A 20,762-nucleotide genomic window follows, 5' to 3' on the forward strand; every position below is an offset into this window, starting at 1 on the left:
CCCCCCCCCCCCCCCCCCCTCGTCTGCATCTAATTCCACGGTCGCTTCATCTAAACGACAACGACGACCCCTCGTCGCGGCTGTCCCTCCCTCCACCCCCCACGCGATCGAACCGGACCTTCGGAAACCAGTCGCGTGCCCTCGGCCGACACCGGAAACATCGCCATAAGCGCAATCAAGAGGATAGCCGATTTATGGTACCGCGTGCCTCTATTCGAGCGTCTGATACACTCTGTTCTATTCTTTCGTTCTCGCATGGCGCGCACCTTGGCCGATTCTGTATAGATCCCTCCCGCCCCCGCTCGCGTCGTCACCGACAAAGAAAAGGAAAAAGAGTTGCGCGACGCGCCCGAAATCAAAGCGACCGTTCTCTCCCATCGCTAAAACGAGGACGCCCACACACTTCACGCTCCGTCTGTTCTGCGTCCAACCGCAACTGTTGGACGCGCCTACTCGGACGGCACCGTGGCGGCGCTTACCGTCTTGAGCCAGAACGAGACCACCACGTCAGAGCTCTCCCTCCAGCAGCACCTCGACATCGCGCCCGACCTGGTGGCCTATAACAGCATCCCCGCCGAGGGACAATCCGAGCCGTTGATGATGGCACAGTCAGTGCCTCATCAGGCCACGGACAAGAAGCGCGTCAAGGTCTACGAGCTTCGCAACCATGACTGGTTCGACCGTGGTACCGGCTTCTGCATGGCCATCTTCACAGAGGTACTTCGCTCTCTTCTCATCCACCTGCCAATCCCCCCTCTTCAGCAACATCCGGAATGACTAACTCGCGTGAAACAGACACCAGAAGGCCGCAAAGAACCAAAAGTGATCGTCGAATCCGAAGACCAACCCGACCGACTTCTCCTGGAAACCAAGATCCACAAGGAAGATGGCTTCCAGAAGCAGCAAGGTAATACAGCCTCTCGTTCCTTGGTCCCACCACAGGTTTCGAGCCGACACTGACGCCACCATAGACACACTCATTGTGTGGCAGGAACCCGGAACACACATCGATATGGCACTGAGTTTCCAGGAAGCCGAGGGCTGCTCATTGATATGGTAATGTCCCCGGCCCTCAGGAGAAGCTGCTGTGCAGAATTTTCAAGATGTCCAGTTCTGACAACCTGTAGGCATTTCGTCAGCAACGTCCAGCAGGCCTTCCAGAACAGCCTTGGAGGAGCAGACGACAGCTTGTCCGAGGATATCACGATTGAAGGACCGCTGACAATCACGCTACCGGCCGCCGAACTCGGAAACCTGCCAGAGATCGAGTCGAGCATGCGCATCATGAGCTCGACGGCTAACGGGCGGGACGCTCTGTCGAAATCCATCATGGCGGACGACTACATCAGCAAGCTGATACCGCTGGTCGAGATGGCCGAGGACCTAGAGAGCTTGCACGACCTGCACAGGCTGTGCAACATCATGAAGACGATACTGCTGCTCAACGACACCTCCATCATCGAGCACGCCGTGTCGGATGATTGCGTCCTCGGCGTAGTCGGCGCCCTCGAGTACGACCCGGACTTCCCGAGTCACAAGGCCAACCACCGCCACTGGCTCGACAACAAGGGCCGGTACAAGGAGGTGGTGCCCATCGAGGACGCTCAGACACGCCACAAGATCCACCAGACGTACCGATTACAGTACCTCAAGGATGTGGTGCTGGCGCGTATCCTCGACGACCCGACCTTCTCGGTGCTCAACTCGTTAATCTTCTTCAACCAAGTCGACATAGTGCAGCACCTGCAGGGTAACGCGTCCTTCCTGGCCGAGCTGTTTGGCATTTTCAACTCCACGTCGGATCCGGCGACAACCCCGCCCAGCGACAAGAAGAAGACGGAAGCTGTGCTCTTCATCCAGCAGTGCTGCTCAATCGCTAAGAACATCCAGCCGCCGGCCCGCCAGAGCCTGTACAACAACTTCCTCGTCCACGGACTCTTGCTTGTCATCAACTTTGGCCTCAAGAGCGGCGACGTCCGGGCCCGCGTCGGCGCCACCGACATCCTCATCTCCGTCATCGATCACGACCCCCAGATGATCCGCCACACCATATACCGCCAGATGAACGAAGACCAACCGCCGCTGACGGACTCCCTCATCGACCTGCTCCTCGCGGAGGTGGACCTGGGCGTCAAGGCGCAGATATCCGAGGCCATCAAGGTCCTGCTCGACCACGGCATCCCCCTGCACCAGCAGCAGCAGATGGCCGAGAAATTCGCCGCACAAGGCGGAGGCCCCAACGGCGCCGCCGAGTTCGCCAGGCAGAGGGCTCAGGCCACGGACCCGCAGCACGAGCTGTTCCTCACGCGCTTCTACGAGAGCTCGGCCCTCCGGCTGTTCAAGCCGCTGATCGACCTCGAGAAGCGCACCGACCTGACCTTCCCGGCTCAGCAGGCCTCCATGTTCAGCCACCTCATCGAGATCCTGTGCTTCTTCATCCGCCAGCATCACCAGTACAGTCGCTTCTTTGTGCTCAACAATAACATTGTGCCGAGGGTGTGTCAGCTTCTCGGATCGCCCGACAAGTTTCTGCAGCTTGGTGAGTCTCTTCCTTCTAGTGTAACGAAACAGAATGAGAGCAGAGGAGAAAGAAAGACGGGGACGCATACGAGAGCGAGGGGGAAAGGAATCAAAAGTAAACTGACCAGTGCCCTCGCAGTCGCCATCCGATTCGTCCGTACCCTGATCAGCATGCAAGAGGAATTCTTCATTCGACACCTAGCAGAGAAGCGCGTGCTGGGACCGATCCTAGAGGTGCTCTCACGATCCATCTCACGCGATAATCTGCTCAGCTCAGCCTCGCTGGAACTCTTCGAGTACATCAAGAAGGAAAATATCAAGGACCTGATCAAGTACCTGGTCGAGAACCACCGGGAGCAGATGATACAGGTGTCGTACATGTCGACGTTCTGCGACATGGTGACGCGCTACGACGAGACGGGGGGGTACACCTCTAACGTGGACTACTTCCTCGAGACGGACGAGGACATGGGCAGCACTAACAGCGCCAGCGTCAGCAGCAGTGCTAGGAAGCACCAGCCGGCCCCCAACGTCAGGATGATGGAGCACATATCCATCGACCCGGCAGAGGAAGAGTACTGGAACACGTCTGATCCAGAAGACGACGACGACGACAAGAACAGCAACAGCAACGGCAACGGCAACGGCAACAATAACCACAACAACCACACCCAACAACCAGCATCATCAGACTCAAACGGCGCAAGCACACCTAGCAGTAATTACTCCAAACTAGTCGACTACCCATCGGACGAAGATAACGAAGAAGAGGGAGAAGAGGGGGAGGAAGAGGAGGAGGAGGAGGTGGTGGAGGAGGAGGAACAAGCGCAAGGAGAAGACGACAATCTGGAAAATATCGATCCCGCCACCGCCACCGCCACCGCTGCTGCATCCACCCCATCCCCCGCATCCGCATCCGCACCACCCAAACGTCGCAGGGAAGAAGACGACGAAGAAGAAGACGAGATGGACAGACTATCACACAGCAAACGACGAAACAGCACAACAGCGGCAACGGCACCATCCGACTTGCCATCGACGGCAGCAGTTCGTCGACGCAAGAGCTTCTCCCCATCCACCTCGTCCTCCTCCTCATCATCGGGTAGTAAGTCGTCTACCAGGAAGATGACGATAAGTCTATCATCTACCGCCCTCAAATCGGGTGGAGGCGGTGATGATCGATCATGATTTCAATCTTCTCCTCTTCTTCTTTCCCTCTTCCTCTTTCTTATTTTATTCTTATTTTTATCGTCTTCAATCATCAAATATCTGTCCTTCATTCCTCTGGATGGAAGCTTCAAGAAAAGAAAAAAGAAAAAAAAAGAACAACCCCCCCCCTTTCCATCAATCACACATGTAAACCTCTTTTTTTCTTTCTCTATATATCATGTTCTTCTGTCAAACACACCTTTGGGCGATGGCGTCTCGGTCGGTTGATGCTGGTCGGTTGGTCGGCTAGGTTGGGCTGGATGGGCCTCCTTTTATTTATTGTTCTTGACAACGTACTAGTTTACAACTCCTTCTCTTTTCCCCTTCCTTCTTCTTCTGTACCTTGCGCGTATCATTGGGGTATGTGCGTTGGCATTGCAAACATGACGTGTTACTAGCAAGCCCTCTTTTCTCAATGTCTTGCATGACTCCTCATAATTACGCCTTGCTCCCGAGATTCCCTACATGGTTCATACCTATGCATCAATCATAAACACCATGTTTCATGTCATACCATATCGGCAAGTGCAATTCTCTACCGTGTCCTTCCTTGAAACCGCCTCTTGCTGTGCTTCTGCATTCGTGTCTCCCTGAAACTACCTCTTCATATGCTTTTGCATCCATGTGGTATACTCATTCAGCATAACCGACGTTATAGCCTTGGGTTCCCTCTCCAGTGCATCCGTGAGGTCCGCCATTGTAAACTCTAGCTTGGCGGTCCCCGTCTCGTCATCATCGTAGCGGTCCTGGATATCCTGAGCGGCATCGTGGCAGACGTGTTGGATCTCTGCTCCCGAGTGACCCTCTGCGCGGACGGCGAGAGCGTGGAGATCCACATCGTCGGCCATGGGTTTCCCTCGGAGGTGGACGCGGAAGATGGCCTCGCGGGCAGCGAGATCGGGTGGTCCTACGTACACGGCCTTGTCGAAGCGGCCGGCACGCAGGAGGGCCGGATCCATGGCGTCCGGGCGGTTAGTAGCGCCAAGGATGATGACGCCCGTCAGAGTCTCAAAGCCATCTATTTCGGTGAGTAGCGTGGTGAGTATATTGACACCGCCGCCGCCGCGGGATGAGGCTCCCGGGCCTGAAGATCGCGAACCGCCGATGGAGTCTATCTCGTCAAAGAAGATGATGGAGGGCGTGGCGTTGCGGGCGCGCTCAAACAGGTTGCGTACCGCACGCTCCGACTCGCCCACGTACATGTTAAGCAGCTCGGCAGCCTTGACTGAGAAGAAGTTGAATCCCGATTCCGTGGCCATGGCTTGGGCAGACAGCGTCTTGGAACATCCCGGGGGCCCGTACAGGAGTAGTCCCTTGGGCGGGCGGATGATGATGCGAGGCGTTGGGTGGTCCGACTCCTACATGTCGTGTCAGGTGTGGAATTGGATTGGAATGGAGGCAGGAAGCCTTACCTTGGTGTACTTGATTATCTTCGAAAGGGCCTTCTTGACCTCCTCTTGACCGCCGATGTCCTGCCAGTGAATGGTAGGAGGCTGGAGATTGATGTCGTCCATAGCCGTGGGTCGCGTCATACCTAGGGCCTGATCCATGTCTTCACGGGTGATGGTGGAGCTGGCGTTGTCCCCGTGCCGATCCGCGCCCGCCCGGATGGCCTTGGTGGCCTTGAGCTTGACTGCATTGCGCACGAGGTGGTAGAGGTCACCGGCGGTGAACGCGTGCGTCTTGAGTGATATGTCTCTCAGGCAGGCCTCCTTGTCCTCAGCAGGTAGGGGCGGGTTGCAGCCCTTGAGGATGTCGAGGCGATCGGAAGCGCGGGGAATGGGAATAAGGACCTTTTCGTAAAATCTGCTACGGCCCTGGAGCTTCCGGGGCATATTTGTCATGTAGTCGGAGCATGTGGCGACGATGACGACCTGAGGGAGGGCGTTGTTCTCGAATGCCTCGGCTGAGAGACTGTCCATCTCATCGCAGATGGTATCTATGACGGCATCGCGGTTCGTCCTCTCCGGGGTGATGAGCTCCTCGAGGTCATCTATGAGAACCATGGACGGGCGTTGGGCCTGGGCCTGCTTGAGTGTCTCGCGGACGGTTGTCAGCTTGTCCGCTGGCTTGATCCAGAAGACGCGACCCCAGTTGGTACCGGCCAGGCGCTTCAGCACAAACGTCTTCCCCGATCCATGGCAACCGTGCAGGGCGATTCCACAGGATTGGCGCTCGTCGTGGAAAAGGAAGGGGCCGGTAAAGGCCTCGAGGAACTCATTGATGGCGGGGACCTGGGCCTTCAGTCCCGGAATATCCTTGAGTACAAGGTCTCCCGGCGGTTGAACATCCTTAGGCTGGGCGCTGGGGTCCTCTTCACCTTCCTGGATGAAGCGTATGGTGGTGCTGGAGCGGACGAAGCGGCCCAGTCCGCTGTCCTGGCCGTCGACAGAGGATACCTTGAATGTGCGGCGGAGATGGGCAGCTGAGACTCCCTCCAAGGTCATGCCGGGAAATACATGACCTGCACGCTCTGTATTTGAATGAGAGAGTATCAGCAGTGTGATTGTCCTCAGACTCCAGGCGAAGATTGTAAGGGGTAAGGGAGGGTACCGAGATAGAGGCCGATGGGAAACGCCCAGTTAAGGAGATCGCTGGCAGCTAACGGCCCCGCCTTCTCAGTCACATCCTTGACGACGACCTCGGTTGTGTCTAGCATGGGCGCATCGGACGGGTATATGCGTGCCTTGTCGGTGATCTTGAAGCCGGTGGCATCCTGGAATGCGCGGCTCATCAAGGCGACGTTGGGGCTGACATTCTTGTCCGACAGGATGCACAGCAGAGCCTCGCGCTTCAGGACCGGGCCGTCCTCGGGTTGGTCAAGCTTCTCGATGATGCAGGGCTTTCCATTCTCAGCGGTTCCTGTGAGGGCAATGTACGAGTCCTTGTTGATGTATATGTTTGCAGCGCCGACGAGGCTTCCCTTCTCAAGGCTGACGCTGGCGAGCGGACGTACCTTGACGTCGATGCTCTTGTTCACCATGGCCTTTATTGTGACTGTGTCTGCTTCTCAGACAAGAAGCGGCTCTCAAGGGGGTGTGCTCTCTTGAGAGAGATAGAAACGATGGTATGCGTCGGTGAGATGATTTTTTTTTCTTTGTCGTGTATGGACGAGAATTTTATATCAGCGTCTATGAGGAAGGTGCGTTCGTTTGGATTCTCCCCACTTTCCTAGAGTCGAACTTTTCAATCTTTCCAATCTTTCTAGGGATAAGATGAAGTCACCGGGAAGGAGATTTTGTCAAATGTAGCATTGCTATAGAGAATCTATACCGGAGAAAAGGAGGAGGTATGAAGAGACCTCAAAGTCCCCGAGATTCTCTACGCTGTAATAATATCATTATCATACATTCATAATACCGTCGTCAATCCCTTTTGGGGTAATGTGCACCACTGTTTCTGTCACCCCTCCACCCCTCCCCCCATGTACCTCTGTATCCCGATTCCCCCAAGATCGGTCCCTGCTTCAATACTCCACAGTCGATGGCTAATATCTCCTTCTTTCTCATCGTCAGCAACCTCCCGCAGTCGACAGAGAATAAAGGCACAGACCACACTCTCGCACCTGCCCCCAGGTATTCCCCAACAACGGCAGTCACCAGATGCCCAACCCGTTCGCATGAGACGGCTTCAGTGGTCCCGCTATGCGAAGCCGCAACTATGGCCGAGCAGCAGCACCAGGGCCGTCTCTTCGTGGTCTTCCAGACCGTCGGGGGCAGCAATCGAGTGGCCACAGCTCAGACGACGACAACAGCAGGAGACGATGACGACTGAGGGTGATGGCACGATCGATGACGAGAACACAGAGGCGAGGACAGCAAACAAAGCAAGTTCAGATACGGGCAACAACAACAAGAGACGGGGTCCACCGCGACGGACAGCCGCGACCTCGACCTCGTGGGTCACCAGTCGCGACGAGGTAGACTGGACGGCTCTAGCCGCGGGCGCCGACAAGATCAGGAGGGGAGAATCAGGTCGGTCTCCTCACCGAGACCACGGCAGCAGCAGAGGGACGACAGAAAAGGGTGACGGCCGTGGTGAAGCAGGCAGGGGCAGCGTCAGGAAATCCTCCCCCGACACAAGCAGGACCATGCTTCTCATCCACGGTCTGGGCGACAACGTCTCCCCCACCGACTTTTACCGACTGGCGCCCAAATTTCTATCAGGATGGGATAGCACCATAACCAAAGGTACCTTCTCTCTCCCTTCTCCCTCTCCCTCTTTCTACTCTCTACTCCTCGAGATGGATGTCCACCCAGACTGACGCTGGCACTGGCAACCAACCAGTCCAGCAGCAACGCCATCCCTCCACCCTCGAACCAACAGGCTGCTACCAAGTCTCGTTCTCCAACGCTACGGCCGCCGCCGCCTACCACGCCAACCTCCACCGCATCCAGCGCCTAGCACGGTATAAGCTGTCGTCCCCTACCGGGCTGTGGAAGTCGACCGTGCCTCCTCACCTGCTGGTGTCCGGCGCTGCACCCGGCCACCCAGACCATGACTACGACAATGACGTTGCAGCCCTGACGCTTGCCAGCCCCTCACAGCCCGACCTGATCATCCATCGTCGTCGCGTGTCCCTGCCCTACCCGTGGTCGCGCCGGCTCTCCAAGCTGGTCGAGCCGCTGGGGTACGGCACCCGACCGCCCGTCGTCGTCGTCGACCTCAGACCTGGTGCCGTGACCCCCGGCGGGTTGGCCCACTTCATCCGTCAGGATGGGTGGGAGAGGGATCTGGCCTGGAGGGTATCGCGACCTGTCCGTGTCAGTACGCCGCGTACTGCTGCCGACAAACCCCCGGGGCAGGGCGCTGGCGAGGCGGAAGCGGAGGCAGAGGAAGACGCTGATGCGCAGGAACTTGGCGCCGACCAGGCTGCTGCCGCTGCCGCCGAGGCATCCCGCTTCGTCGTTGCCTGCGAGACAGAATGGGAGGCCAGGAGGTTCCATCGTCAGTGGAACGGTCGTCTTCTATCTCACGTGGACCATGGTCAGGTCATGTATCGATCTCAGGTCACGACGTCGCTGATACAATGGTGATTTGCCATTTTCCTCTTCTGCGTTCTCTTTTCACCCTTCTCTTTCCTGCCTTTCATCAGGATGTCTCCTGCCTTCTTCCCCGCCGTGAGCATAAACAACAAGCGCAACATGTAACTGTACTCTCTCTATATAAAACTTGTATAAAACGTCACATTTTTCTGAAATTTCAACCATGCAAGATGTTTTGACAAGATATTAGACGGGCATCAAATTAAAGACTAGAAGTTGAGATTTTCTTTTGAAAAAAAAAAAGAAACGACCAGGGCAAAAATAAAATAAAAAGGAGACAAGAGTAAAAAACGGCCAGGGCGAGGAAAAAAAAGAAGATGATGAATAAATAAATAAAAACTCCAAAGAACCACAACTTCGTGTTTTCTCTTTCTCTCTCTCTCTAAAGAGTATTTGAAAAAAAAAGGGGGGGGGGGTCAAAGTAGAGGAAACAGAGCGAAATAAAAACCAAAAAAAAAATTGTTTAAGAGAAAGAGACGGTCATCTCGAGCAATGCAACTTGCCGATCTGAAGCTGCACATCGCACGCCCTGTTTTGATAAATCCCAGCCATGTTTATCGTTGATGTCCTCTCAGCCCGGGGTAGGGGGGCAATAAAAGAAGAGAGACCACCTTGTATATATGTGAAAGAGCAAAGTTGAGATCCAATGGGGGGGGGGGGGGGGGATGGGATCAGCACGTACCACATGGTGACACTGCCTTCTGTGGGAGTTCGTCAAGAATGAATCGAGGGGGGGGGGGGGGGGAGAAGAAGAAAAAAAGAAAGCCGACAATTGAAAAGAAGAGGAAGAAACAAGGCTGATCAAGATGTATCCCTTCTTACTTTGAAGAAAAAAAGAGGCTTGGAGATGGGAAGAAGAAAGGGGAGGAGGAAAAAAGAGGGAAAATGAAACCCGCTGTCTCCTCCGTTCCCTTGACACACCTCTTCTCTCTTGGTTTCTGGCCTGCCAAGATGCGACGTTTTTGTCGGCCTGCTTTGGCAGAGTTGCCGATGAAAAAAGAAAAGTAAGAAGGGAAAGGGGGATAGAACAAAGGCAGAAAAATAAGGAGAGAAAAAAAAAGAAAAACCCCCCAAACGAGTCCAGATACAACAGGGTTTGCATAACCGCTGATGGTTGTTCCGATCTCCTGTCCACCTCTTGAATCTCTTCACCTTCTTTTTTTTTTAATATAATTTGGGTTTGTATCTTTGTCTTGATCCTTCCTCCCCTCTCCGCCTCCTTTCTGTGTGCCCGTCTCTATCCTTCATTATCCGATCCAGCTTTATTTCGACGGCCGAGCGTGGAATCTTCCTGCTTTTCCGGTTCGACCCTCATGTGGTTCTTCCTTGTTCTCGTTGGTCTGCACATTCCGATAATAATAATGATAATAATGATGACAATAATGAAAGGACCGTTTAGCAGCACTTGCCGCCTGCTCCGCTCGACTTGTCTCCGACATTGACGCCGGATCCCGAGACGGGTTCATTCTTGGAAGAGTCGACGAGGCGCTTCTTGATGTCGGCGGCCAGGCTGTAGAATGCCTTGTCGATGTTGATGTTGCTCTTGGCTGAGACCTCGAGGAAGGGGATGCCCAGTTCGTCGGCCAGGGCCTGACCCTGCTCGGTGCTGACGACGCGCTTGTCCTCCCAGTCGCACTTGTTTCCGATGAGGATCTTGTTGACGCCCTCGGTGGCGTGCTGCTCGACGTTGGCGAACCACGTGCGGATGTCTGGAAATCAGTCAGCAAGTATTGGTCAGGTCGGGGAATGACGCTTGTGTGATGCTCGATGGAGAAGAGATGACGTCTGCATAGGCTGCGCGCCAAAAAAAAAAAAAAAACCCCGAGATGGAATTATATGAGAGAGGGGGGGGGGGGGGGGGGGGGGGGGGGGGAGGAAAGGGAAAGAGACGTACTGTTGAAAGACCTCTCGTCGGTAACGTCATACACTAGCAATATACCCATAGCACCACGGTAGTAGGCGGTGGTGATGGTGCGGAAGCGCTCTTGGCCAGCCGTGTCCCATATCTGCAGCTTGACGCGCTTCCCGTCGAGCTCAATAGTCCTGATCTTGAAGTCGATGCCGATGGTGGTGATGAAGGATGGCGTGAACGAGTCCTCGCTGAACCGTAGCAGACAGCATGACTTGCCGACGCCCGAGTCGCCAATGAGGAGTAGCTTGATCTATTTTGTTTTCGTACAGTCGATCAGTCAATTACTGTCATCATCTCTGTCCCCCCCGATAATAATCCATGGTGCTTGCGTGTATCCCCCATGACGATAGCGAGGTCTGAGGAAGAGAGCAGCAGCGGCGGCAGCAGCAGCAGCATCATCATCATACATCCTTCTTCTGCTCGCAGCACACGGCAAACACCAGAGGTGAGTGCTTCTGCGATATATGCGCAAGGCAAGGGAGGGAGGAGAGATGGAGAGGGAGAGGAAAGACGAAGATTGCAGTATTGCAGCAGGTCTTCTTCCCCTCCCTCCTCGTGACACCGGGATGGCGTGCGTGGGAAATGCAGGGGGGGGGGGGGAGGGCGACACGAGGAATATGCTGCGTACCAGAAAATCATAGTTGCGATTGCTCGACATGGTGGGCTAATGTCGTTGCTGTGTGTGCGTGTGATGGTGGTGGTGGTGATGATGATGATAAGGTGGTGGTGGTGGTAGGTAGCAACTTGGCTTACTCCCAAGGGCGGTGGAGCAGAGAGGACGACTGCAAATCGGGGAGAGAGAGGAGAGAGGGGCGCTGTGTTCAAAACAGAGACGAGGCAAGAGGGTCGGTTCTTGACAGGCGGGTCGGTCGGTCGGCAGTCGTCGAGAGGGGGGAGGGAGGAGCGCGTATGCGTGCGTGTGTGCGTGTGCGCTGTGTGTGCTGTGTTCGTTTCTTGTTTTCGGGGATGGAAAATGCTTCTTGTTTCTCTTCTCCTGTTCCACGTCGTCGTCGTCGTAGGTCGTCGCTGGGGAGGGTTAAAGGCCGAGTGATGAAGAGAGATGGGAGAGGATGGGGTATCGTTGGGATGGGGGCACGGGAGTTTCAGATGCGGCGGCGGACAGGACAAGCAGGACAGGGGACAGGCCAGCTATCACCTCCCACTGCTACCTGCACGGAGTAGCACGATGTACCGACCCGTTAGTGTCTGATCTGTAATCCCGTAGGAGGTCCAGCGCTAGGTCCCAGTACAGTTCCGGTTTACAGAGGAAGATGGCCTGCGCCGTAGCGGGGTATTCTCTAGCGGGAGTGTGATATTTACAGCGGCCTCTCCTAGCGTCCCCCACCTACACCGATGGAAGGCGGGCCTATGCACTGGACCTAGGGGACCTCTAGTGCTGGGAGCTGGCTGCGCCATCTTCTGATGATGATGCAACGCCAGCTGGGCTGTTTCTCTCTTCTCTTCTCTTCTTCTCTTCCCTTCTTTCTCTTGGATGTGTGTCACCGCGTCCGAGTAAGAGAAATCGACGTTGGGACAGCTCATCAGATTCATGCGCGATACATGTGAGATATACTGTTACACCCTGAACGAATTCATCCGTACCATGTTGGGCTCAGCTGTTGGGACTCTACAACCAACCCATGGCACATGGGAGACAGCGGCACATGCCGCCAACGTCACTGCTACATACTGCTACAGCGCTACAGCGCTACAGTGCTACCTCTGCCACCCCAGCAATCAGACCGAGGAGAGGCGGTGCAAGGAGTAATACGTACGCACAAGGTGGGGAACGTGATCGTCTGTATTACTACTGTATTACTACTGTATTACTACTGTATTACTACTGTAATTGCTACTGTATGGCTACTGTAATTGCTACTGTATTGCCACTGTAATTACCACCATATCACTCCGTACTCACGTAATGATACACCATGACCACACCTACGAGTATATCACGGCTGACATGTGCCAGCATCCATCATCAGATAGCTTGTTCAGGTTCAGATATTTACGCGACTACATACACTCATCCGTACCAGCATGGACCGACCCTCTACCCCTCCTCCCCTCCGCCGGCAACTCCCTCACCACGGCTTAGGTATAGCAGCCGGCAGCGGGGCCTGCCACTCCTTCCCGCCAAACGCCAGCCTCTCCCGGCCCCCGGACTCACACCGGTCGTTCGTCTCAGCGCAGTAATCGGCCCAGACACCGCAGTTCCTGGATCCCGTGACGGGCGACGTGCTCCAGCACGCCTTGCTCTGCGCCCAGCAGTCGTCGGCGGCATCCCAGCATGAGTCCTCGTCATCGTACTCCGGCACCGGTCTGGCGCACCAGTTGGCATTCTTGACCAGACAATCGCCCGGCACCGCGCCCTCCTTCTGCTTCAACGCAACACCACCGCCACCGGCGGCGGCGGCACGGGCACCGGCGCCGGAGCCGTACACGGCCGGACCGGGCATCTCGTATCTCGTCGCGTCCCCCTCGTACAGGTTGAACGACAAGCCGGGGTCCTGGGCACTCACGTACCCGGGTATGCTGACGGTCTCGTCCGCGCCCGGACCGCCACCGTCCGGACCGTCGGTGACGAAGATCTGCGCGCATCCGGCGTAGAACTGCGGGTCGCCGCGGTACGCCTGGTGCAGGGCCAGCAGCTCCGGGCGCACGAGGTAGTATCCCGGCTCCAGGCCGGCTGGCAGGTCGATCGACAGCATGCCCCCGCTGGCCACGAGCCGGTCAACGCACCACTCGTCGTCCCTGAAGCCGTCCTCCCAGACCTTGAACCACCCCGGGCCGCTGGCAGAGTCCGAGTCCATGTCGTCCATCTTCTTCATGTACACGGAGCAGGGGCCCTTGTGACCGTCGTCGATGCTGCCGGGGTTCTCGTAGTCGGGCCACGTGCGGAATTCGAAGGTCAGGCGCGCTCCCGAGGGGGATGAGCAGGTATACGGCACTGCCTCTTCGCCGTCGTAGCCTAGATCGGGACAGGTCAGTGTCGTGGTTGGGGACAGCAAGGTGAAGAGAGGGACAAGGAGCAGGAGAAGAAGGATCGATGAGAAGAAGAAGAAGAAGAAGAAGAAGAGAGAGAGAGAGAGTGTGTGTGTGTGTGTAGGAGAAAAAACGTACCGCAAGCCATCTCCTCGCCTTGGAGCGGATAGATGGGGTACGTCGCCGTCTGAGGGTCCTCTGGCAGACGAACGCACGTCCCATCACCTTGGTTCTCGCCATTGATGAAGAGTGTGGTGAAGAGGGTATGAGCACTCGCCATGGAGGCCATGCCAAGTACGGGAAATAGCATCATGGCTGCTCGTAGCGGTGAGGTCTGTAGCGTAGCACTGAGGAAAAGTAGGTTGAATCCAGATCCAGCTGGTAAGAATCAGTTTGGAAGGTCGGAAGGGGGGGGGAGGAGAATGGGGAAGAATATATAGATATATATAGAAGAAGGCGAACCAAGTTATAGATGAAAGAATACGGAGTGAGGAGCAAGAAAAGGTCAGAATCGAGAAGTGAAGGAAGAGAAGAAAATGACCGTCAAGGCCGGATTCTTCAAAGGAATGTTGAGCGGGAGAGGACGAGAGATGGTTGTCGAGAGAACGGCAGGGCCCGAGTCAAAACGACATCACGCCCCCCAGCCGTCGATATATATACCAGCGTAGTAGTGATGGCAGGAAATATCCATCCTCCAGGAAACCCATGGGCGAGCAGGAGACTCTCTCCCTTGCACTGCGTCATCCCGCAATCCAATCCAATCCATACCATCTATCCCGTAGCAACCCAGTGATCTACAGAATGTTTCCCTGCGTCGCAAACCCCTCCCCCCACCCCGGCGGGACCTGGTATGCATGCCACATGAAACGAAACGAGAGACAAAAATAGAGAATAAAAAAAAGGAAAGAAAGGGGGAAACAGACGGGGAGGGGCCATGATCAGACGGGCAGTCTCCTACACAAGCGCCCTTGTTACCGGTACGCAGATCCATGTACAATACTGACCACTACTATCAGCAGTATCATCAAGAGATACGTGTAGTGTAGCTCAGCTGCCCTCGTCCTGATATTAGCCGCCGGTCACTTCGTATCAGTCTAAGGGGGGGGGTTGAGTTGAATTTAGGTCCGTGTCCTCCCCCCCACCCCCACCTCCCATCGGATTAGTTTCGTTTCAAAGAACCTCTGTTATGATACTCGGTCTGTTGCTGGAACAATTTCCTAAAAAAGAAAAGAGAGGAGAGAAAGGGGGGGGGGGGGGGGGGGGGGGGGGGGGGGGAATAAGCATGGCAGATAGAGTTCACGAGAGCAAGGGTATGAGATGAGAATCAGGATAGACGACGTTTCGTACCGTGTCCGTACTCGTATATGCCATTGTATCGCCTTGTCTGCCTCCTGATCTGAGCCCGTGGCTGTTTCATCATCTATGTAAGCCCCGGGACGTGGGACGTTGGCCACGATTTCTGAAGGAGAAAAGATGAGAAGAGAGAAGAAGAGAGAAGAGAGGGGGGGGGGGAGGGAGAGAGAGAGGGCTCCACGTAAAGAACAGCTAGAGAGAAAAGCCAACCTCCCCCCGGGCCAGATCAATATGTACAAAGCTGTGTAGCCAGCCATCTTGATGCAACCGTGTGCTGTCCGGGAGTTTCACCCTCCAGGATATCCGGTCCGGGGAGCGGATTCCGTGGAACCGGTGGCATCTTCTCACGAACCGCAAGAGACGAATGACAGATAAGAGAAAGGAAAAGAAAAAGAGAGAGAGAGAGAGAGAGAAAACAAGTTTGGAGCAGAGTTTCTTTTCATTATATTGTCGTTGGCATATCCCCGATTCTGTACACACTCTAATTTTTTTTTTTTTTTACATCTGTTTTCCTTTTTAAATATCTTATCCCTAATATCACACGAGACGGAGTAAAGGGGGAGCAAACATCTCTCTCGTTCGAAAAAGAAGAAGGGAAAAAAACAGACGAGTCAGCTGTTCCCTCCCTCCCCCTTCCTCCCATCTCCTTCCCAGTCCCCAGTCCCAGCTTATGCCACGTTTATAGTACAGTTATGGTACAAAAAAAATAAAATTCAGGTCGTGTCTTTTGTCTGCCTGGCGACGGTCCGGACGGTGGTAGCGTTAACAAGGCAAGTTTCTCGTCTTCTTCTTCAATCTTGCTCTACTCGTTGATCTTGGCGAGAATTCTGCGGATTCGGTCAGTGAACGTTCCTTTCCAGACTCCCAGATCAACACCCATCGGACCTGGCAAGGGGAGGTTTGCAAGATCCAAGGTATGTGAGAGATGAAGGTGGGTGTAAGAAAAGGAGGGAGGGGGGGAGGGAGAGAGGGAGAGAGAAGGGGAGGGGGGGAAACATACTCGCTGTCCCTGAAAAGCTGATACTCCTCCTCACCAGCCTTGACGGGCGACCCGCCAAACTGGGGGATGAGGACGCGGTCACCTTCCTTGACACTCATGGGGAGGCGGGCGCCGCTGCGGTCCAGGGCGCCGGGCCCGACAGCCAGGACCTTGGCCTCGTTGAGCTTCTCGACGCTGCTCTCGGGCAGGAGGATACCGCTTGCGGTCTTGGCCTCGGCCTTGACCCGCTGAACCAGGACGCGGTCCAGGAGGGGGGCGAGGGCGCGGATGGAACGGATAGAGGTGGCCTAGTTTCCCCCCCCAACTGTCAGCCTCGTCGTGCCTTCTCTCTCTCTCTCCCTCCCTCTCCCCCTCTTTCTCCCCCTCTCTCTCCCGTTCTACGGGTTTCAAACGTACCATTGTGAATGGAAAAAAAGTGTGATTGTGAATCGACGCGATTGGTGGGAAGAGAAAACGCTGGTGAGGTGGAGAATTGACAAGCTTGATGGTTTTGGGCTGATTGGAGTGGAAGAGGAGAAAGAAAAAAAAAGAGAAGAGGGAGAAGAGAAGGAAGGAAGGAGAGAAGAGAAAAATAGCTTCTCGCCCGTCGGCTCATCGAGGCTCTCCCCCCCCCCCCGGCTACTCGCCAATTGGTTGGTTCGCCGGGATTTCAGCCAGGCAGCGCGCAGGCGACGCGGGTCTGGGTCTCGGTCCCTGGGGGTGGAAGTGGAGCTCTCATTCTAAGAGCTTCCAGAAAGTACGACGTGCTGTCTGTGATGATCTGTACATTTATATATACATGGTATCTATCATACATGGTATCATATATGGTATTATACATGGTATCATACATGGTATCATATAGTAAACGTACTCGTAAGACCCATCTATAGCCCTGTAGCCAGCTACGGTCTTCTCATCACCGAGATCTGTCCGTCGTATGGTTGGTAGTAGTAGTAGTAATATGCTATCAGTATCATGGCAGATGATCATATACGAAGCACGATACAGTAATGGGCCATGGCATCGATTTCGATTTCTAGATTCCCACTCTGCATCTCGTTCGGATGGCCACGAGCTTATTTCCGACGACCAAGCCTCGTCACCCTCTTTTCCAATCAACACCGCAGGGCAGCAGATGGTATTCATCCTAGTCTACCACCACCACAGAGCATTATGAGACAATGTAGACGACGGATGAAGAGATCAGCCGTCGTGCTTCCCCCCTCTAATCCCCGACCCAACCCCCTCCCCCCCCCAAGCGTAGTATAGAGAGTGCTCGCAAGGTTTCCCATGCACGCCAACATGCATGTCTACTCGTATCCATCATCTCATGTACACGGCTCTGCCTGATTCCCCTTCTCTAGTCTGTACTTGGCTTCTAAGATCCGAGCTGTGTATGTCGTCGCCGTATCCGATATTCTGCTTCCCTCCTGTCCTCCGGATAACCCGTCGTCAGACGACGCGTCGTCGCCGGAAACCCATTCCGTTCTTCCGACACGTGCGGCCTCGCTCCCCCCCCCCCCCCCCCCCCCCCCTCTACTTGCTCATCATGCTCATCATGTAGCGCTGGGAGGCTGCAGGACATGCTTGTGATCGTCCGCCGGCACAACCTCCCCGTCGTCCAGCTGGTGACACATCTGCGAGTCAGCCACCCAGGCATCGCTCAGTATCTCCTCGAGCGTGGCCCGGGTCTTGGGGTTGATGTCGAGCATGCGCCAGATGATGTAGCGGGACTCGCGCGGGAGCAGGCGGAGGATCCTCCACGGGCCGCGGATCACTTCCTTCTTCTCGCCCTGCTGCTGTGCCTGCTGGTCCTTGGTGACCTCTGCAGGAGCTGGCCCGTCGCCGGTAGCGTCGGCAGCGGCATCGGCAGCGCCGCCGGCGCCGGCAGCATCGTTTCCGCCAGCACCCTCCGGCGGCCGTGCCGCGGCTGCAGCTCCCGAGCCCGTCCTCTTGTGGTGCCCGTGGTGGCTGCCGCCGTGGCGACTGCCGTGGTGCCCGTGATGACCCCCGTGGTGTCCGGGGCTGTGGTGGCGGGCGTGCGGGTCGTCGTCGTCGTCGGCGGCGGCGGCGGCGGCGCTGCCGTCGTTGCCGCCATCGCCGCTGCTGTCGGCAGGGGGGGCGCCGGCGTGCTCGCTGCCAGGCTTCGCCTCCCTGCCGGACGCGTCCCCAGCCTGGGCGGTGGCATCCTCTGCGGGGGCGCTGCGTGGCTGCTCCCCGTCCGGGTGCTCGCTCGCCTTCTTCTTGGGATGCACCAGAGTCTTGGGGTCGTGGCCCTCTGTCGGCTCCGAGGCAAACAGCTTGTACGAGTTGTCAGACGGCTGGGGCACCTTCCAGGGGAACCGGCGCAGCGTCATGCAGCAGAAGATGATGCCCAGGGACCAGATGTCGACGGCGGCGGCGTCGTATTCCTTCTCCTTGTGCACTTCCGGCGCGAGATAGGGGTCGGATCCCACGATTCCTGTTTTGCGGGCGTCAGTCCGTGACATGTGCAGAGCGTCAGGGTAGCACCCCAACTCTCGCTTCCATCCTCGCTCCCGAGATACATCCGCCGTCCGTCTTGAGAGGGTAAGGGGGGAGAGAGGAGAGGCGAGGGTGAGGCGAGGGTGAGACGGGGGGAGGGGGGGGGGGGAAGCATACCCTTTGCCTTGACGATATCCGACTCGAACGGATACCGGAACACGTGCGCGCTGCCAAAGTCGATGATCTTCATGATACCCCTGTCGTTGATGACGACATTGTCTAGCTTCAGGTCGCGGTGCGCCAGCCCCAGGCTGTGCAGGTACGTGACGCCGTTGAGGATCTGGAGGAAGCTGCAGCGGACCTCCTCGCGCGACATCTTGCCCGTCATGACAGTCGCGAAGAGGTCGTAGGGGGCGTACTCCATGACCTCATACCACGTCGAGTTCTCGCGGACGATGTCGAGCGTCTCGATGATGTTGCCGTGGTGCAGCGTCGAGCCCACGCAGAACTCGGCCGTCACCTTCTTGGCGTACTCCCTGTCGCTCTCGTACGCGTGCTTGGGGCGGAACTCCTTGACGGCGAAGACGGTGCCGTCCTCCTTGCGCTTGAGCAGCCGGACGGCGCCGCCCGCGCCCGCGCCCAGCAGCCTGCCTATCTTGCCGTACTTGGTCGTGAGCGCGTGGTCCTCGCCGAAGGGGACCTGCTGCGGAGCGCGAGAGGCCGACGTGTTCCTGGCGCTCGTCGCCGAGGGGGCCGGCGAGGCCTGGCGGCTCTTGTTCCTGTGGTGGTTGCCGTGGCCGTGGTGGTGGCCTCCCTTGTGGCGCCCACCCTTGAAGAAGCGCTTCAGGTCGGACATGGAGCTCGCGTGTCCGCTATGCGTCGAGGCCGCGTCGCTGGCGACGGCGGCCTCGTTGCTCGAGTTCCTGTTGAAGGCGCCGCCGGCCAGCTTCTCGGACACGTTGGTCGTCGACGAGTTGGCGGACGAGCTCTTCTTCTTGCGCGAGAAGACGAAGCGGGGGTCGATGATGGTCCTGGGCGAGTGGTGGCTCTGAGGGGGGCGCCGGCCCTTGGCATAAGGGTCGTTGATGTCCCCGCCGGGCGTCATGGGCTTGGAGAAGATGCTGGACGCGGTCCTCGACGGGCTGGACTCTCGGGAGCCGGGCATCGAGGCTCCTCCGTGGCCCAGCATGCGCCGATGCGATCGGAGGTCTGCCCCGCCGGCGACGCCGACGCCGGTGCCGGCGTCGGCCTGCCTGTCCTCCATCGATGTCGACCGGCGCGGCACGTGGTCCGACGAGGCCGGGCGGTGGGCGAGGGACTGGCGCTGGGCGAAGCGCGGCGACTTGCCATCGTGCGACATGGACGCCTGCGGGGTAATAGCTTGGCCGTCACCGGCACCCAAGGACGCCGCGTCGGCGTCCTTGACGGGTCTCTTGCTGTCCGGGATCGTATTGCCCGAGCCGGAAGGTGTGAGGGGCGGCGACGAGACTCCGGTAAGCTTGGGGCTTCCGTGGGACGGGAAATGCTGGTGGCGCGGCGAGTTGGGCGTCGGAAGGCGGGATGTATCGGATGACGATTCATCTTCGCGAGAGGCGGCCTATCGGGAAAGAAATGGTCTGTGTGAGCCTTCTTCCTTCTTCTTGTCCACCCCGTCCCCGGAATAGGTGATGATCAGGAAGGGGAAAGGGTAGGGCAGGGTAGGGTAGGGCGGAGGAGGGTCGGCGGGGGAGATAATGACGCGCAGACCGGATCATGACGTACTCTAGACGCAGGCAGCGAGAAGGTCTCGAACTGGTAGGTGCTGAGGCGACGCTCCTGCAGCAGCAGACCCTGGGCGGGCTTTGCCGGACCCCTCGGTTCCTGGACAGATGGTATCCCTTGAGGAGGAGAGGAGGCATCATCCTTCTCTCCGCTGTCGGCTGACTCGGGAACGATCTCCTCGATAGCCGAAGAGAAGCGAACGGCTGCGGCGCCGGCGGGGGCCTGCTGCCGATCGGCTTGGCCAGCATCAGCAGAGTCCTGGGAGGGCCCAGGATCTGGAGAGGGGGAAGACATTAGCAAAAATATTGACCGGCGAAGGGGCTGGAGGGGATCGGTGGATGTGCAGCAGATGATGCGTGCGTGGTGTGGGAGGATAAGAAAGGAGAGGGAAGAGGAATAGAGAGAGAGGGAGAGAGAAAAAAAGAATGAGAACAGCTGAGCTGTGGCAGTTGACGATTTGGTGTGTAGATTGACTTGGCGTGGCGGGGCAGCAATGGCAGCGACGGCAGCGACAACGGCAGAAGCAGCA

General features: G+C 56.8%; 7 protein-coding genes across 7 annotated transcripts in view; 2 read left to right on the plus strand and 5 right to left on the minus strand.

Annotated features, from left to right (window-relative positions):
• The window catches only part of GMORB2_0296 (protein phosphatase 4 regulatory subunit 3), a gene marked incomplete at both ends in the record, with an annotated part of 4,238 nt that extends 530 nt beyond the window's left edge, over positions 1–3,708 (plus strand). Inside the window, 5 exons of the mRNA XM_035462282.1 lie at positions 391–717; positions 796–907; positions 972–1,056; positions 1,128–2,539; positions 2,660–3,708. Coding sequence (XP_035325212.1) covers positions 391–717; positions 796–907; positions 972–1,056; positions 1,128–2,539; positions 2,660–3,708 — 2,985 coding nt within the window. The remainder of the gene's footprint in view (positions 1–390; positions 718–795; positions 908–971; positions 1,057–1,127; positions 2,540–2,659) is intronic.
• A 623-nt stretch (positions 3,709–4,331) lies between these two features.
• On the minus strand, positions 4,332–6,712 carry GMORB2_0297 (AAA family ATPase; the record flags this gene model as incomplete). Its single annotated transcript, XM_035462283.1, has 3 exons — positions 4,332–5,087; positions 5,142–6,202; positions 6,283–6,712. Coding segments are annotated over 3 exons (2,247 nt in total), but the record flags the coding sequence as incomplete, so codon positions are not given.
• A 636-nt stretch (positions 6,713–7,348) lies between these two features.
• Positions 7,349–8,765, plus strand: GMORB2_0298 (uncharacterized protein; the record flags this gene model as incomplete). Its single annotated transcript, XM_035462284.1, has 3 exons — positions 7,349–7,703; positions 7,776–7,919; positions 8,017–8,765. 3 exons carry the CDS (start codon positions 7,349–7,351, stop codon positions 8,763–8,765), a joined length of 1,248 nt encoding a protein of 415 aa, XP_035325214.1.
• A 1,404-nt stretch (positions 8,766–10,169) lies between these two features.
• Positions 10,170–11,344, minus strand: GMORB2_0299 (Ras-related protein Rab-8A; the record flags this gene model as incomplete). Its single annotated transcript, XM_035462285.1, has 3 exons — positions 10,170–10,483; positions 10,669–10,936; positions 11,315–11,344. The coding sequence occupies 3 exons, from the start codon at positions 11,342–11,344 to the stop codon at positions 10,170–10,172; spliced, it is 612 nt and encodes a 203-aa protein (XP_035325215.1).
• Positions 11,345–12,773: 1,429 nt separating this feature from the next.
• On the minus strand, positions 12,774–13,984 carry GMORB2_0300 (Glycosyl hydrolase family 61; the record flags this gene model as incomplete). The annotated part of the gene is made up of 2 exons (XM_035462286.1): positions 12,774–13,660; positions 13,813–13,984. The coding sequence occupies 2 exons, from the start codon at positions 13,982–13,984 to the stop codon at positions 12,774–12,776; spliced, it is 1,059 nt and encodes a 352-aa protein (XP_035325216.1).
• A 1,845-nt stretch (positions 13,985–15,829) lies between these two features.
• GMORB2_0301 (chaperonin GroES) lies at positions 15,830–16,823 on the minus strand (the record flags this gene model as incomplete). The annotated part of the gene is made up of 3 exons (XM_035462287.1): positions 15,830–15,854; positions 16,028–16,254; positions 16,806–16,823. The coding sequence occupies 3 exons, from the start codon at positions 16,821–16,823 to the stop codon at positions 15,830–15,832; spliced, it is 270 nt and encodes an 89-aa protein (XP_035325217.1).
• Positions 16,824–17,565: 742 nt separating this feature from the next.
• Positions 17,566–20,527, minus strand: GMORB2_0302 (STYKc; the record flags this gene model as incomplete). Its single annotated transcript, XM_035462288.1, has 3 exons — positions 17,566–18,470; positions 18,650–20,069; positions 20,234–20,527. The coding sequence occupies 3 exons, from the start codon at positions 20,525–20,527 to the stop codon at positions 17,566–17,568; spliced, it is 2,619 nt and encodes an 872-aa protein (XP_035325218.1).
• Positions 20,528–20,762: the final 235 nt, after the last annotated feature.

The sequence above is a fragment of the Geosmithia morbida genome (assembly GCF_012550715.1).
Source record: "Geosmithia morbida isolate 1262 chromosome Unknown scaffold_0, whole genome shotgun sequence".
In the NCBI taxonomy this organism is placed as follows: Eukaryota; Fungi; Ascomycota; class Sordariomycetes; order Hypocreales; family Bionectriaceae; genus Geosmithia; species Geosmithia morbida.